Source organism: Andrographis paniculata, unplaced genomic scaffold, assembly GCF_009805555.1.
Source record: "Andrographis paniculata isolate CXL003 unplaced genomic scaffold, ASM980555v1 Contig9END, whole genome shotgun sequence".
NCBI classification, from domain to species: domain Eukaryota; kingdom Viridiplantae; phylum Streptophyta; class Magnoliopsida; order Lamiales; family Acanthaceae; genus Andrographis; species Andrographis paniculata.
In genome coordinates, this window is record NW_026137639.1 from 606259 (window position 1) to 619052 (window position 12794).

A 12794-nucleotide genomic window follows, 5' to 3' on the forward strand; every position below is an offset into this window, starting at 1 on the left:
TATAAAATTTTAGAAAAAAACTCGTTTGAAGAAGAAAGTATTATTTAATACCATATCAATCAATTGTAAAAAGATTAAAATAGAAATGCAAAAACAAACCAAGCATGCCCAATATAAACAAAACCTTTATAATTTTGATGCAAAATTTATGTGTTAGTTGCAATTTTTTTTTTTTATTTTATTTTAATACGTTAAAACTCATTAATAAATTTTTATCTAAATTATTTATTATATACTTGTTCTATTTCACATTATTTTGTTCATTTTTTTTTTATTAGTTTCATATAATTTGTAATTTTTTAATTATATTTTAAATTTCATAATTTATAATTTTTTTTAATCATAGTCAAGCTATTTAGTTATTTTAATATTAATTTATAATTACTTTTTAATACATCATTTTTTTTATTAATATATTTTTTAATTACTAATTATATATGGATTACGGTTTTTACAGTAATACTTTCAAATTATACATGACGGATGGAGTAATTTCTATAATTAAACATAAATTTAATTAATTGAAAAACAATGTATTTAATTTTTACAAGGCAAGTGTTTTGGTAGTGGGGTTTTTGTCATGAGTTTAGATTTTGAATAATAAAAATTTAATTGAAATAATTATTTGATATTTTGAATGTAAAATTAATTTTATTTTAACATTATAAATAAAAAAATATTTAATTTTTAATATTTTTCAAAATAAAAAAAAATAATAATAAAATTTAAATCAAAATCTTATAAACAAACACACACCGTTTTAAGGTATTATTTTAAATAGAATGTATATTTAAAATAGTTAAATTACATGCAAATTTAAAATATGGAATGTTCGACGATAACTCTTAAAATTATAGTAAGTCCGCGCAGGTTGTAAAAATAACGACGAATTCAATTATTTTCTTCGTTGGAATAAATTATTATCGGTATAAACTTACCTGCTTTTTTATTTAATCGAAACAACCATAAAATTAAATATTTTTCCTTTTTGTACTCTCTTTATTAATAAAGCAAAATTGTAGTTTGAATACGTTGTTGAAATATTTATGATTAGAGTGTGCTCACCTAATGTTTTATTTTTAAACGATTTCCTACGAATATATAATATACAGATATATATAACAATAATAATTAACGGAAATAATAAAAGTATAATATGACTAAACTAAGACACTCATGTCATACAATACATTTCATTTTATTTATAAACTATTTTAAACAAATATTAATATATTTATTTTAATAGGTTATTTTATTACTTGTGTTTCCATTTTTAAATTATTTTATATATTGTTTGGTATTTTTATAATATACATATTGTATATAATATTATGAATGAATAATTGAAAAATAAAATAATATTAAGTATAAAATATTTTTTAAAATAATTGGCAACAATACACATATTTGTGAATTAATTCAGTAAATAAATATGTATTTCTAAATTTGTACTTACTATATGTATAATTTATTGATTAATTTAGTTATAATCATATATGGAAAAAAAAAATAACTATTCTAATAATTCTTATCATTTTTTTTTAAATATAAAATTTGTATATATATATATATATATACACACAAGAGGTCACCGGCCCCCAGATATACAAAATTAGCAGACTCGGAGCAAAATCCCAACTCCCAAGTCATGGCATCAGCTGCGGCGGAGCCTTCCGGCCGCCGGAATGTTGCCGCCTCCGCCGCAGCAGTAACCAACACCTCTCCTCTCTCGCCAGCGGCCAACGCCGGCTCAAATATCCGATTGTACAACTGCTATATGTGCCATTCCCCCTTTAGCCTAAATCCTTATTCCATGGCGGCCATCGACGCCGCCGGCGGCGCTTTTCCCTGCCCTTGGTGCGCCTATCGTAACCTCTTCCCCTCCCGCGGCGTTTCCCCTCCGCCAAATCCGCCTCCGCCTCCATCATCCCCTCCTCCGTCCTCTCCATGGCCGCCGAATTCTGGCGACACCACTGATTCCGACGTCACTTACGTGAGTTCAGAAGAGTCCGACTCTGACGACGATACCTTCGTCACTGACTCCGAGGACGAATCCGACTTAGTTTCCTTTTTTGCGTCGCTTCCGATTAAGATCTTCCCCCCAAATTCAGCTGCACCTCTTCCGTCGTGTCCAATTTGCATGGAAGAGTTCGATATCAATCCGGATTCTTCTCGACCAGTCAACGAAGTGCGGTGCGGGCATTACTTTCACAAGGATTGCATTGTTGAATGGCTTCAAAGGCGCAACACCTGCCCGTTGTGCCGATGCAAAGTGCTTCGCCGGCAAGTGGAAAACAGTGGTCAAGGCACAAATCAAGCTGAGCCTGAAAACAGCGCACATTCAACGGTGGATCCAAATCCTTTAAGAGACACAGCATCTAGTGGTGTCCGAGTAGGGCAGAATCCTGGTTCGAGTGCTACATCTCCTTGAAGCTCTTCTTATACAGATGGTGGTGGAATAAGTGAAGTAGATTTTGGGTCAATACCCGATGTAGATGTCGATGCCTTGACGGCTTAAGGGTAAATTGAGGCATCGCATATGTTTTCTGGTTGATTTTATTACATATAGTGCTAGTCATATGGAAGATTTGAAAATTCTGCCTGCTGGTTTGGCTGATTTCATTACTTTGTCATAAAAATAAAATAACAAAATCTGATGATCTAGATGGTTGATTTGGAAGATTAGTTTTGGAGTGTATTTGTTGAGTGTCGTATTCCTCTTAAGTGATGCTTGATGTGTTGACATTCTTCCGAGTTTTGCTATCAATGTATGTTAGATGCTTGTAGTACTAATGGCTAGCCCGGCTCAATGAAACCTCAATAGTTTTTCTTATGTAGATGATGAATTCATTCCCAGATAGGAACTGATTGAATTCTACACCATTTACTTGATATTTTGGTTTATGTAGCAGTTGTCTTGTTGTTGTGGGCTATTTTGTCCTGACATATTCCGCATTGTCGACATGTATAAGCATTGAGCAACCGTTGATGTCATCTGTGTCTTTGCTTGGTATAAACAAGAAAAACTTTAGATTGAAATCCATGCATGAGTATGACTACAATCTGCAGCATGTATCTTGGATTGAATGTCGCTGTGGTTCCAGTTGTTGTACATCTTATTTTTTAGTTTTTCCTAAAGTTTTGTGGTTTGTTTATTACAAAAGTCCTTCTATTGGCATGTCTCTCAGGGCACAGACAAAATTTTATGAAAATTCCTTAGGATGTCCCCTTATCAATCGTTTGTTTGCACAATAATTTTGTGATGGCATAAATTACACTACTTCCATATCTTGATTCCAGATTCAGTACATGCCAGCCAGATTAGGTTGGTCATACAATGAGGTGTTCTTTCCGATTGAATGCTGACCGTTTTTTTTCTTCTCTCTTCCAGTTACCTTAATGGAGTTGGGATTGGGGAAAAAGATCAACATTTCAAGTGTTCAGAAGTGTCTCCCGAAACTTGAGCAAGAAGATACAAAGCCCTTTTATTCCCCCTAAAATTTTTGATTGGGTTAGAGAACTCGCAAAATAAGGAAAATTGTTTATAGGATAGTCATCTTAGATTCAATGACTCAACTGGAGCTTTTGTTTTACATATATGTATTGTTTTTCTGTCCTGCTGCAGGCAAAAGCCTTTCTTTTGTTTTCAGAAGGTTTCTTCTTGTCAGTTGTCATTATGTAACATTTGTTATTCTTTTGTCTGCTGTTCAATTACAAGCTTGTTTGGGTGAAACACTTTGATTGACATTTATCTGCACTGTGGTATCTACATATTAGACTCTTATTTGTCCTCCATTGCTTCTGCATTGTCGCGTACCTATCACATGCAACTTTGCAGGAACTGGGAATGGTACAGGTGTATTTTTGGGTCGAGCTAAGGCGTCATCCGACTATCCTCTTCCTGGTTGACATGTGTTATTGGTAAATGGTAATGATTTATTCAATATTTTCATTGACCTGCTCTGAGTACATAATTGTAGATGGTGATCATGGATTCATGGAAGAGGAAACTTATCTTTGTTTGATGTCATCATGCATTTTTCTATTGTTGTTGCTCGTAATATGGGCTTCTGATTATCATCATAATAACTAGTTTACCTTTGTTTCCTCGCAGAATTGAATCAGGAATGGATGGAAAAGTGGTTAAAAGATAAGTTCTTTCCTAGAAAAAGAACATTAAAAATATGAGACAAGATAACATTAAATTGGGGATGTAGCTCAGATGGTAGAGCGCTCGCTTAGCATGCGAGAGGTACGGGGATCGATACCCCGCATCTCCAATCTTTTTTTTTTCAAAAGATTCCTCTGTGGTAGCAGTAATTGTACTCTGTCACTCCCCTCCTTTGTAATCACTGTGAATTCCACTGTTCTTCATTTAGGTTTCCAATGGAGGACGAATCTTTCCTCTTCATCCTTGTCTCCACCAACCAATGGAGGGAATGGGAGAATTCAGGTTATCAGGTACTGAAAAGTTGCACAGCCTTCTCTTTCAAATTAACAATTATATTCTGTCACTGAAAGGAATATGTGAGTGTTATGGTTTTAGATAAATCTTAAATATGAAATATTCCATGCCTACACCAATACAAGCATGCTTATATCACCTTTATTGATGAGCACTTTACAATAGAGGAGCACTTTTGCAATTAAGGACTATATTTATACCTTTATTGATACACATCCTTCTCTTTCAAATTAAGAATCATATTCTGTTACTGAAAGGAATACTGACTGTGGTAGGATTTGTTAGTGTTAGGAATTTAGATAGGTCTTTAATATGAACTATCCCATTTCTAGACCAATATTATAAACGCTATATATAACCTTTACTGATGGGGACTGTACAATATAGGAACACTCTTGTGATTAAGGACTATCATAGCCCACAGCTTTCAACAAACAGCCTGACCTTATTATTATCATCGAATGTAATCACACACACTGCTGTCTAGAGTAGTGTACATACACGCCGACTAGTTTACATAGCATAAGCCTGCTTATATTGGCACGTCGATCCAGTAAGTTCGATCTGAAGTATCACAAATCTTCACCATGCTGCAATTCAAGTGTTAAGAAGTGTATCCCGAAACTTGAGCAAGAAGATACAAAGTCCTTTTATTTCCCCTAAAGTTTATAATTGAGTGGGTTATAGAGAACTCACAAAATAAGAGAGATTGTTTATAGGGTAGTCAACTTAGATTCAATGACTCTACTGGAGCTTTTGTATTTACATATATGCATTGTTTTTCTGATCTCCTAAGGCACAAGCCTTTCTTTTGTCTTTAGATTGGGTTTCTTCTTGTCAGTTGTCATTATGTAACATTTGTTATTCTTTTGTCTGCTGTTCAATTACGAGCTTGTTTGGGTGAAACACTTTGATTGACATTTAGCTGCACTGTGGTATCTAAATTTAGACTCTTATTTGCCCTCCATTGCTTCTGCATCGTCGTGTACATATAACATACAACTTTGCAGGAACTGGGAATGGTACAGGTGCATTTTTGGATCGAAATAAGGCGTCATCCGATTATCCTCTTCCTAGTAGGCATGTGTTGTTGGTTATGATTTTTTCAATATTTACATGGACCTGCTCTACGTACATGAATGTGAATGGTGATCATGGAGGGGAAAATTATCTTTGTTTGATGTCAACATGCATTTTTCTACTACAATATTAGTTGTTGCTTGTAATCTGGGCTTCTTGATTATCATCATACTAACTACCTTACCTTTATAAGACATTACAAATATGAAATAATTTACTAGCAAATTGGGGATGTAGCTCAGATGGTAGAGCGCTCGCTTAGCATGCGAGAGGTACGGGGATCGATACCCCGCATCTCCACTTATCTTTTTTCCTGTTTGTATAAAGATCAATATATTTTTTTAATCCTTACCGTTATCAAATTGGGGATGTAGCTCAGATGGTAGAGCGCTCGCTTAGCATGCGAGAGGTACGGGGATCGATACCCCGCATCTCCAACTATCATTTTTGTACTAGTAGGATTTGTAAATGTTGGATTTTACTTTACAAGCATGCTATAACCTTTATTGATGGGTACTTTACATATAGCAACACTCTTCTGATTAAGGACTATGTCTATATACTGGCAAGAAATCACTGTGAATTTCTCTGTTCTTGATTTAGGTTTCCAATGGAGGTGGGGGACTAATCTTAGGATTCGTCCTCATCCCCATCCACCAATGGAGGGACTGAGAGAATTCAGGTATAGTAGTACCAACTCAAAATTTATAGAAAAGATACACAGCTTTCTTCTTTCAAATTAACAATTTATGTTCTGTTACTGAAAGAAATATGAGTGTAGTAGGATTTGTGAATGTTAGGATTTTACTTTACAAGCATGCTATAACCTTTATTGATGGGTACTTTACATATAGCAACACTATTGCGATTAAGGACTATATATATACTGGTAAGAAATCACAATTTACAGAAAAGATGCACAACCTTCTCTTTCAAATTAAGAATCATATTCTGGTACTGAAAGGAATATGAGTGTGGTAGGATATGTGAGTGTTAGAATTTTAGAAGTCTTTGAGATGAACTATCCCATGTCTAAGACCAATGTAGATCGGGAGTTTATTATATAGGATCAGTCTTGTGATTAAGGACTTTATATAGCCCACAGCTTTCAACAAACACCCTGACCTTATTATCATCAAGTGTAATCACACACACTGCGTCTAGAGTAGTGTACATACACGCCGACTAGTTTACATAGCATAAGCCTGCGGATATTGCACACACCGATTCATTAAATTCGATCTAAAAGTATCTCAATTATTCACCATGCTTCGATTCTTTCTTATCTGACCGCTTGATCGTGTCAACGGACTAATATTCCCCATCTTGATCATTGAGTTGACAAAATCATTGATGAAGTCTGTAGGCTTGTTGCTGTAGAGCTGCACTAGGAACTTCACAGTAGATGGTGTTGAGTAACCAGAGAAGAGCAATTGATCTGACTCCATAAGTCTCCTTCCATACACCAAACTGATGAAGTAATGGTTGTGGAATAAGTCCTTGGATCCACTGTCAAAGGGAGCTGCATTGCTTCCATCGCTGCTCGATGGGCAGGCAGCCTGAAGCTCTCACATGAAGCTGCTGCTCAGTCTCTTATCCGGCATGGCTGTGCTCTCGAAGTCGTCATGTAATCTGTGGCTGAAGAACAAGCACCTTGCTGATCCAATTGTGTGCCCACCTTCATATATTTGGTATATACTCCATTTAAGGTTGAATTCTTTGTTAGTGTTTTTAGTTTCTTTGATCGAAGATTCAGGATATATATATATATATATATAGCTGCCTTAAGTTCTTGTAGTACCTGATAAAGCTACCATATATGTTGGATTCAGTTCCACAGCAATGAACTTTGAAATGATATCTTCTTCAGGATCAAAAGGGGAAGGCAAGGACTCATCTCCTGATTGGTTCACCACGACCCCGTATCTTCTTCCGAGCAAAACCTTCCACAATGGTCCACCACTCTGTTCAATGGAAATGCCACACAGTAAGTTCAATTATGAACACTCTGCCGAACCTTTTCAATACTATAGTATCATGAAGTTCTTTTTATTCTAGTTCTCCATTTCTCAATTGAATTCTTAGCATTCGCAATATTTCAAGTGTTTCAGAAAGGAGTGCATGTTTGGTGTCCAAATAGGCCTCGGAAAACACTAACCAAGATCACAGAGTCTCGAGCAACCAGGCCAACAATATCAGCGTACAAAGTTAGGGTAGCAAACTTTTCGCTGTTTCTTCCATCCAATAGTATTGATTGATCACAAACATGTAAGAAAATCATTACCGTAAATGTTACATACAGTATACGAAAAAATGCTACAATGCTGTCGAAAAGTGTTTGCTAATTCACTCAACATTGACAAAGTAGTCATGGAAGTGAAGCCGAAGCAGAGAAGCAGCCATCCTCGTGTCAGTCTTGGCGAATAAAAATCCGGAATGTGCTGAGAAGTTGTGGCGCCGCATTGCGTTGCAGTGGCTACAAACAACGACCAAAAACTGTAAGACTTACACATATGGTTTGTCTTGGGATAAGAATAAAGAGTCATAGTAATGAGAACTCTTGAGGTGTTTGGAAGCTTAAGGGTAAAAGGTGTGTATTTATAGGCAGAGATTGATTGTGTTATTTGTATTGTTGCAGGGGTAGGGGTGAGGTGAGGGAGTGAGCATGGCATTGCAGATGCAGAATGAAGGTTTTATTTATTTATTTTTATGTTTGTGGTGTTGGGCTGAGGTTGATGCACTATTTGTTTGGGGGTTTGAATTTTGAGTTGGGATTTGAATAGTAAAAATTTTGAATTTGAATAGTTGTATGATGTGTTATAAATAGGCGATGATGTGATGTTTTGAATGTAAAAATGATTTTTAGTATAATATAAAAAATGAAAAATAGGTGTTTGATTTGATGTTTTTGGGGGGAAAATTTTGGATGAATAGTGGAATTTAATCCAAAATCCATCAAACGAACACACCCTTAAGTAGTTGGTGATCAATGTCAAGCCAGTTAATAAGAACGAACAAAGCTTTGTTAAAACCTGAAGCATTGTCGGTTGTGACTCGAGAATTGCTATCCTCTAATTATCCAAAGACACACACACTCTAAAGATACATATATTCTTATTTTTCTATCGTGTGAGTGTAATGCAGAGCGAGAAGGATGATAATTCTACGCAATGAATTAATTTATCTGATATTAGTTTAAATCAATTTCAATTTAATTATTATTAAAATTCATTACCTTTTACCTTTGTATAAAAATTGATTTAGTTGAATTAAACCACCAAAAGAACCGCTTAGCTTTATGACGAACCCAACCCACCTGACCCCACTATCACAAAATCAGATTATTTTCTCCCGCCACCGCCCCCGGACCCGAATTGAGTTAACCCTACCTTTTTTCTGCGCAAACCTCACTTTGCCCTTCCCGTTCTCTCCAGACCATCGCTGCTGCTGCCGCCGTCGATCACCGCTTCTGCCGCCGTCGCTCCCGCTCTCCAATTTCTACGGTAATTTTTTTTTTTAGTTTTTTTTTTTTTTTTTAATATTGAATTATTGTGTTTTGTAATATATTTAATTATTCCATTCTTATATTTGTTGTTCTATGATATTTTTGCTGAGTCTAGTGTTTTACAATACATATGTTTTTTTTAATCTTGTATATTGAATTTGGTTATTTCTTTTTAGTTGGTGAAAATGGGAATGGATGCTAATATTTTGTAGAATATTTAAAAGCAGAAAAAGAATATGTTATTTTTGTCACTTCATTTGTGTTGAATTTGGCTTTTATTTATCTGCTGCTTGTTGTTGTTGACTGCTAGTTCTTCATTTGCTCAATTTTATGGATCCGAAGCACACAGGAGATGTGCTCAAGTAAGTCTTCTTTCCCTGTCCATCCAATTGCATTCAAGCCTTCAGTATTCCCCATGCTCAGGCTATTACATATATAGTGGATTTGAGTTGCTTGACTTAATGGATTGTCAGGCATCTGGAGAAACAGCATGAACTTCTGATGGAAGCATATCGGTCGATGTCTCATGAGTTGCATACACTCCAGGTCCTCATTGTTAAAAATCTCAGGCGTTTTTAACTTATTTGTTTCGTTTTTGTTTTGCAACTTCTCCCCAATGTTGTTCTTACTAATTTTATATCATGATGAGGTTTGAATGGGTTTTAAAATTTTGCATTAACGAAACCTTAGCCCAAATTGGTGCAGGGTTCTTCAACTTTTTAGTAAACCCTCCATTTTTCTGCTGACTAGTATGATTTAGTAACTATGGAAAATTTTCAGGTGGAGGAAGAAATGCTGATGAAGAAGTATTACGAATATATGGTAGCTCAAGGTTTCGAGAAGGTATGCCACCCTCTTTATTTTCTTATGGGATTCACATTTTTTATGCTTGGAGTTTTTTATCTCTAAGAAACTGTCTTCTGCATTTGGCCAGTACTCATGCTTCGTTTCCTGCATAGTTTTTGTTGTTTCGAATATTTTGGTATTATGCAATTGTTGCTTCATTCATATTTCCTTTTGAATCTTGTATTGGTAGTTTCTAAAACTTTACATCACCCCTGCAAGATGAGAGTCTATCTCAACATATCTTTTTGTTTGATGTTGCTTACCCAACTTCATCCACACCAACACTCAACAGATTTCATCTATACATTTTTTATCTGCTGTTGTTTACCACATTCTCCTTCACAGAGCAAAACTTGCACAAATGCAACAAACCTTGATGGATCTGGTCAAGCTGGAGCAATAGTTCCTATCACCAAGGAAGAACAACCTCAAGGAGGCCAATGAAAAAAATTCCTGTCCAATATTGTTTATACGGGTTATGCATTTCAAGATTTTCTGTAGTATCATTTTGCTCAATTTCTCCATTCAATAGAGATGGATTTGGAAGAAAATTCAAATTTAAAAAATAATATATATTACATATACGGAAACCTTTTTTTTTTTCTCACAGTATACTTCCATTCATAATTGGATGGAAAGTTTTTGCTTCTTTTTTGTTTTGTTTTGTTAGAACTCCCAAGCTAGAGGCATAATTTTTTCTGGTTATTTAGTTTGTTTCATATGTTACAACCAAGTAAGCTTCACGGGTTTTAACAGCATTGAAACTGGAATTTAATTTCAAAAGTGATGTATGAGGTCTGAAAACCACTACTATTTGAGTATATTTTATTATTAACATAGCAAGCAAGTTCTTGCCTGGTGTTGATCTCCAACCATGGCCAACAGCAACAAGAAGGTCCCCAGCCAGAGACAGAAGACAAAGAGTAAGTTCACTTTGAACATTATCTTATACTTCTGTAGTTACAATAATGAACAAAAAATAGAAAGATTGTTTCTTTGACCACCAGACACTGAGGAATTATTCCATATCATGTTTTTCTAGTCGACAAAGCAGATAACTCAAGTATGACATGCAGTGAAAATCCAGTCGAACCTCATAGTGGAAGGACAAGCAGGCAGATCTAAGGACAGAATAGCTTAATATAAATTTGTCTGGTTCAGATTAGCATGGAATCCCAGTCTGCTAAAAAAGTCTCCATTAGAGACAGTTGGAAGCGGAAATCAAAATGTCCTTAATCTATAAGCAGAAAACGGAAGTCCACAAATCATAATTGCCACAATGATCCATCTCACTAGAAAAGAACAAATCTGCAATGATTATAATCTGCAACCACTGTAAATATTCAAGTCACTCATGAGTATATGTAATTATTCATGCTTAGCAGACTTATTATTGATTTCTTTGTATTATATGGTATGAGGATTTGCAGAAATGTTGAGGGGAAAAACAGAAGCAGGTGCTTACCGGGGTCTTGAGTTGATGAGCGTAGCAGCCCACCTAAAGCCACAAGAACCACCGTTCTTCTTAGTCTTCTGCCAGTATTAACTGTTGAAACCATAAGATGCATGTGCCACAAGAACCTCAGAGAATCATACCATAAAACTCCTGCACAAGTAAGTGGATGGTGATGCCTTGAAGGCTCCCCACTTTCATCGCATCACAGAAATCCTCCCATTGATTTCTCCATTTGAACTTTCCTCCAAGAAATCCTCTCTTCGTTGTTCTGTCCAAAAATGCTGGTGGAAAGAGCGCATTTTCTCCTCCTGTGCTGGGTAAGGTTTATTTTTAACAGGAAAGATTTATGTGGATTTTCTTCTCACTCAATCTTCCTGTTTTGTTCTCGTGAATGAATTGCAGTAGTTCATTTATTTATTTTTCTTCGATTGTTTTTATATGTGGTTATAATTTATTTTTCCTCGTACATCTTAATTTTTGGTTTCTTACTTTTTCAATCAAATTTGTGAACCATAGCTTATGCGGTGAGATTGGATTGAACTTAAATAGTTTGGTGTCTGAAACTATACCAGATCATCGAGATTCCCAGACTCTGTCGAAAAGAGAGAAGTTCCATAGAAAGGTATGCATTTTGCTATAGTTGTTCGCATGTAACCAAGAAGAGTTAGTTTTTTCAGCTGATTAAGTGAATGACTTACTGGATTTGGGTATTGCAGAGATTTCTTGCTTTGCTACTAATCCTGCCATGTACATGTGAGAATGAATGTTGATGAAACAGCAACAGCACAATTTGTTCAGGCTCCTAATTCGGAGAGCAGAATTCTATTTTATTAAGTATTGTTGGTTGTTAGAAAAATTTTCAATCCTATTATGTATATGTGAGTGATTGTTGGAAATTGATGATCTTGATAAGGTAACCAGGATGCCCTTTTAAAATGTGTTCGGAAATTGGTTATGATTATATGTTCAAGCTTCTCTTTATTTTTTTCTTTGATATAGACACTACCACCAGGTTTTTTTTTGACATTGGATTATTTAAATTAATTTGAAACTATTTGTTGAATTAATTAAAAGTGATAAAAAAAAAAAAAAAAAAAAAATCACAGATGATATACAATTAAGCATAATATACATAGCCTTAGTAATGCTGCGCGGAGGTAGAAGGCTCACGGATAGTGAACTTCTTTCGGTTCAAAACAGGAAACAATTCAATACAATTATGCATAATATGCATAGTTTTAACAATGCAATACAACTCAATTATTTATCATCTCTGTACATTTCTATAAAGTAATAGTTTGCTTTTTACCTAGACCTCCTTATTCACCACCTTACAAACTACCGATAGCGGTCTGGTGGTTTGGGATGGATCACTTAGTATAACTTGTTTTGTAAACTTAATTTATATGTTATTAGATTTAATCAAAAATTTATCTAAAATA

At 35.0% G+C, this 12794-nt stretch overlaps 2 protein-coding genes and 3 non-coding genes across 12 annotated transcripts; all 5 read left to right on the forward strand.

The window, feature by feature from the left end:
* The first annotated feature begins 1599 nt into the window (after positions 1 to 1599).
* LOC127244209 (E3 ubiquitin-protein ligase RING1-like) lies at positions 1600 to 3750 on the forward strand. Its single transcript, XM_051264642.1, has 2 exons — positions 1600 to 2520; positions 3392 to 3750. The coding sequence occupies exon 1, from the start codon at positions 1649 to 1651 to the stop codon at positions 2429 to 2431; it is 783 nt and encodes a 260-aa protein (XP_051120599.1). The 5' UTR covers positions 1600 to 1648; the 3' UTR covers positions 2432 to 2520; positions 3392 to 3750.
* Positions 3751 to 4207: 457 nt separating this feature from the next.
* On the forward strand, positions 4208 to 4280 carry TRNAA-AGC (transfer RNA alanine (anticodon AGC)). The gene has a single exon. It is a non-coding gene; the product is annotated as a tRNA-Ala (tRNA).
* A 1492-nt stretch (positions 4281 to 5772) lies between these two features.
* Positions 5773 to 5845, forward strand: TRNAA-AGC (transfer RNA alanine (anticodon AGC)). The gene has a single exon. It is a non-coding gene; the product is annotated as a tRNA-Ala (tRNA).
* Positions 5846 to 5909: 64 nt separating this feature from the next.
* On the forward strand, positions 5910 to 5982 carry TRNAA-AGC (transfer RNA alanine (anticodon AGC)). Its single transcript has one exon. It is a non-coding gene; the product is annotated as a tRNA-Ala (tRNA).
* A 52-nt stretch (positions 5983 to 6034) lies between these two features.
* Positions 6035 to 12319, forward strand: LOC127244337 (uncharacterized). 8 transcript variants are annotated; one of them, XR_007837157.1, is made up of 13 exons: positions 6037 to 6227; positions 6905 to 7236; positions 7416 to 7532; positions 7649 to 7813; positions 7914 to 8043; positions 8980 to 9048; positions 9361 to 9412; positions 9524 to 9596; positions 9831 to 9893; positions 10242 to 10819; positions 10939 to 11669; positions 11869 to 11974; positions 12069 to 12319. XR_007837157.1 is itself a non-coding variant. In XM_051264823.1 (5 exons), exons 1-5 carry the CDS (start codon positions 8844 to 8846, stop codon positions 10338 to 10340), a joined length of 492 nt encoding a protein of 163 aa, XP_051120780.1. In that variant the 5' UTR covers positions 8824 to 8843; the 3' UTR covers positions 10341 to 11329. The 8 variants fall into 8 exon arrangements, 1 of the variants encoding a protein (XP_051120780.1); XR_007837158.1 differs by having other exon boundaries at positions 7649 to 7758; positions 7848 to 8043; XR_007837159.1 differs by having other exon boundaries at positions 6035 to 6227; positions 6912 to 7236; positions 7649 to 8043.
* The last annotated feature ends 475 nt before the right edge of the window (positions 12320 to 12794 follow it).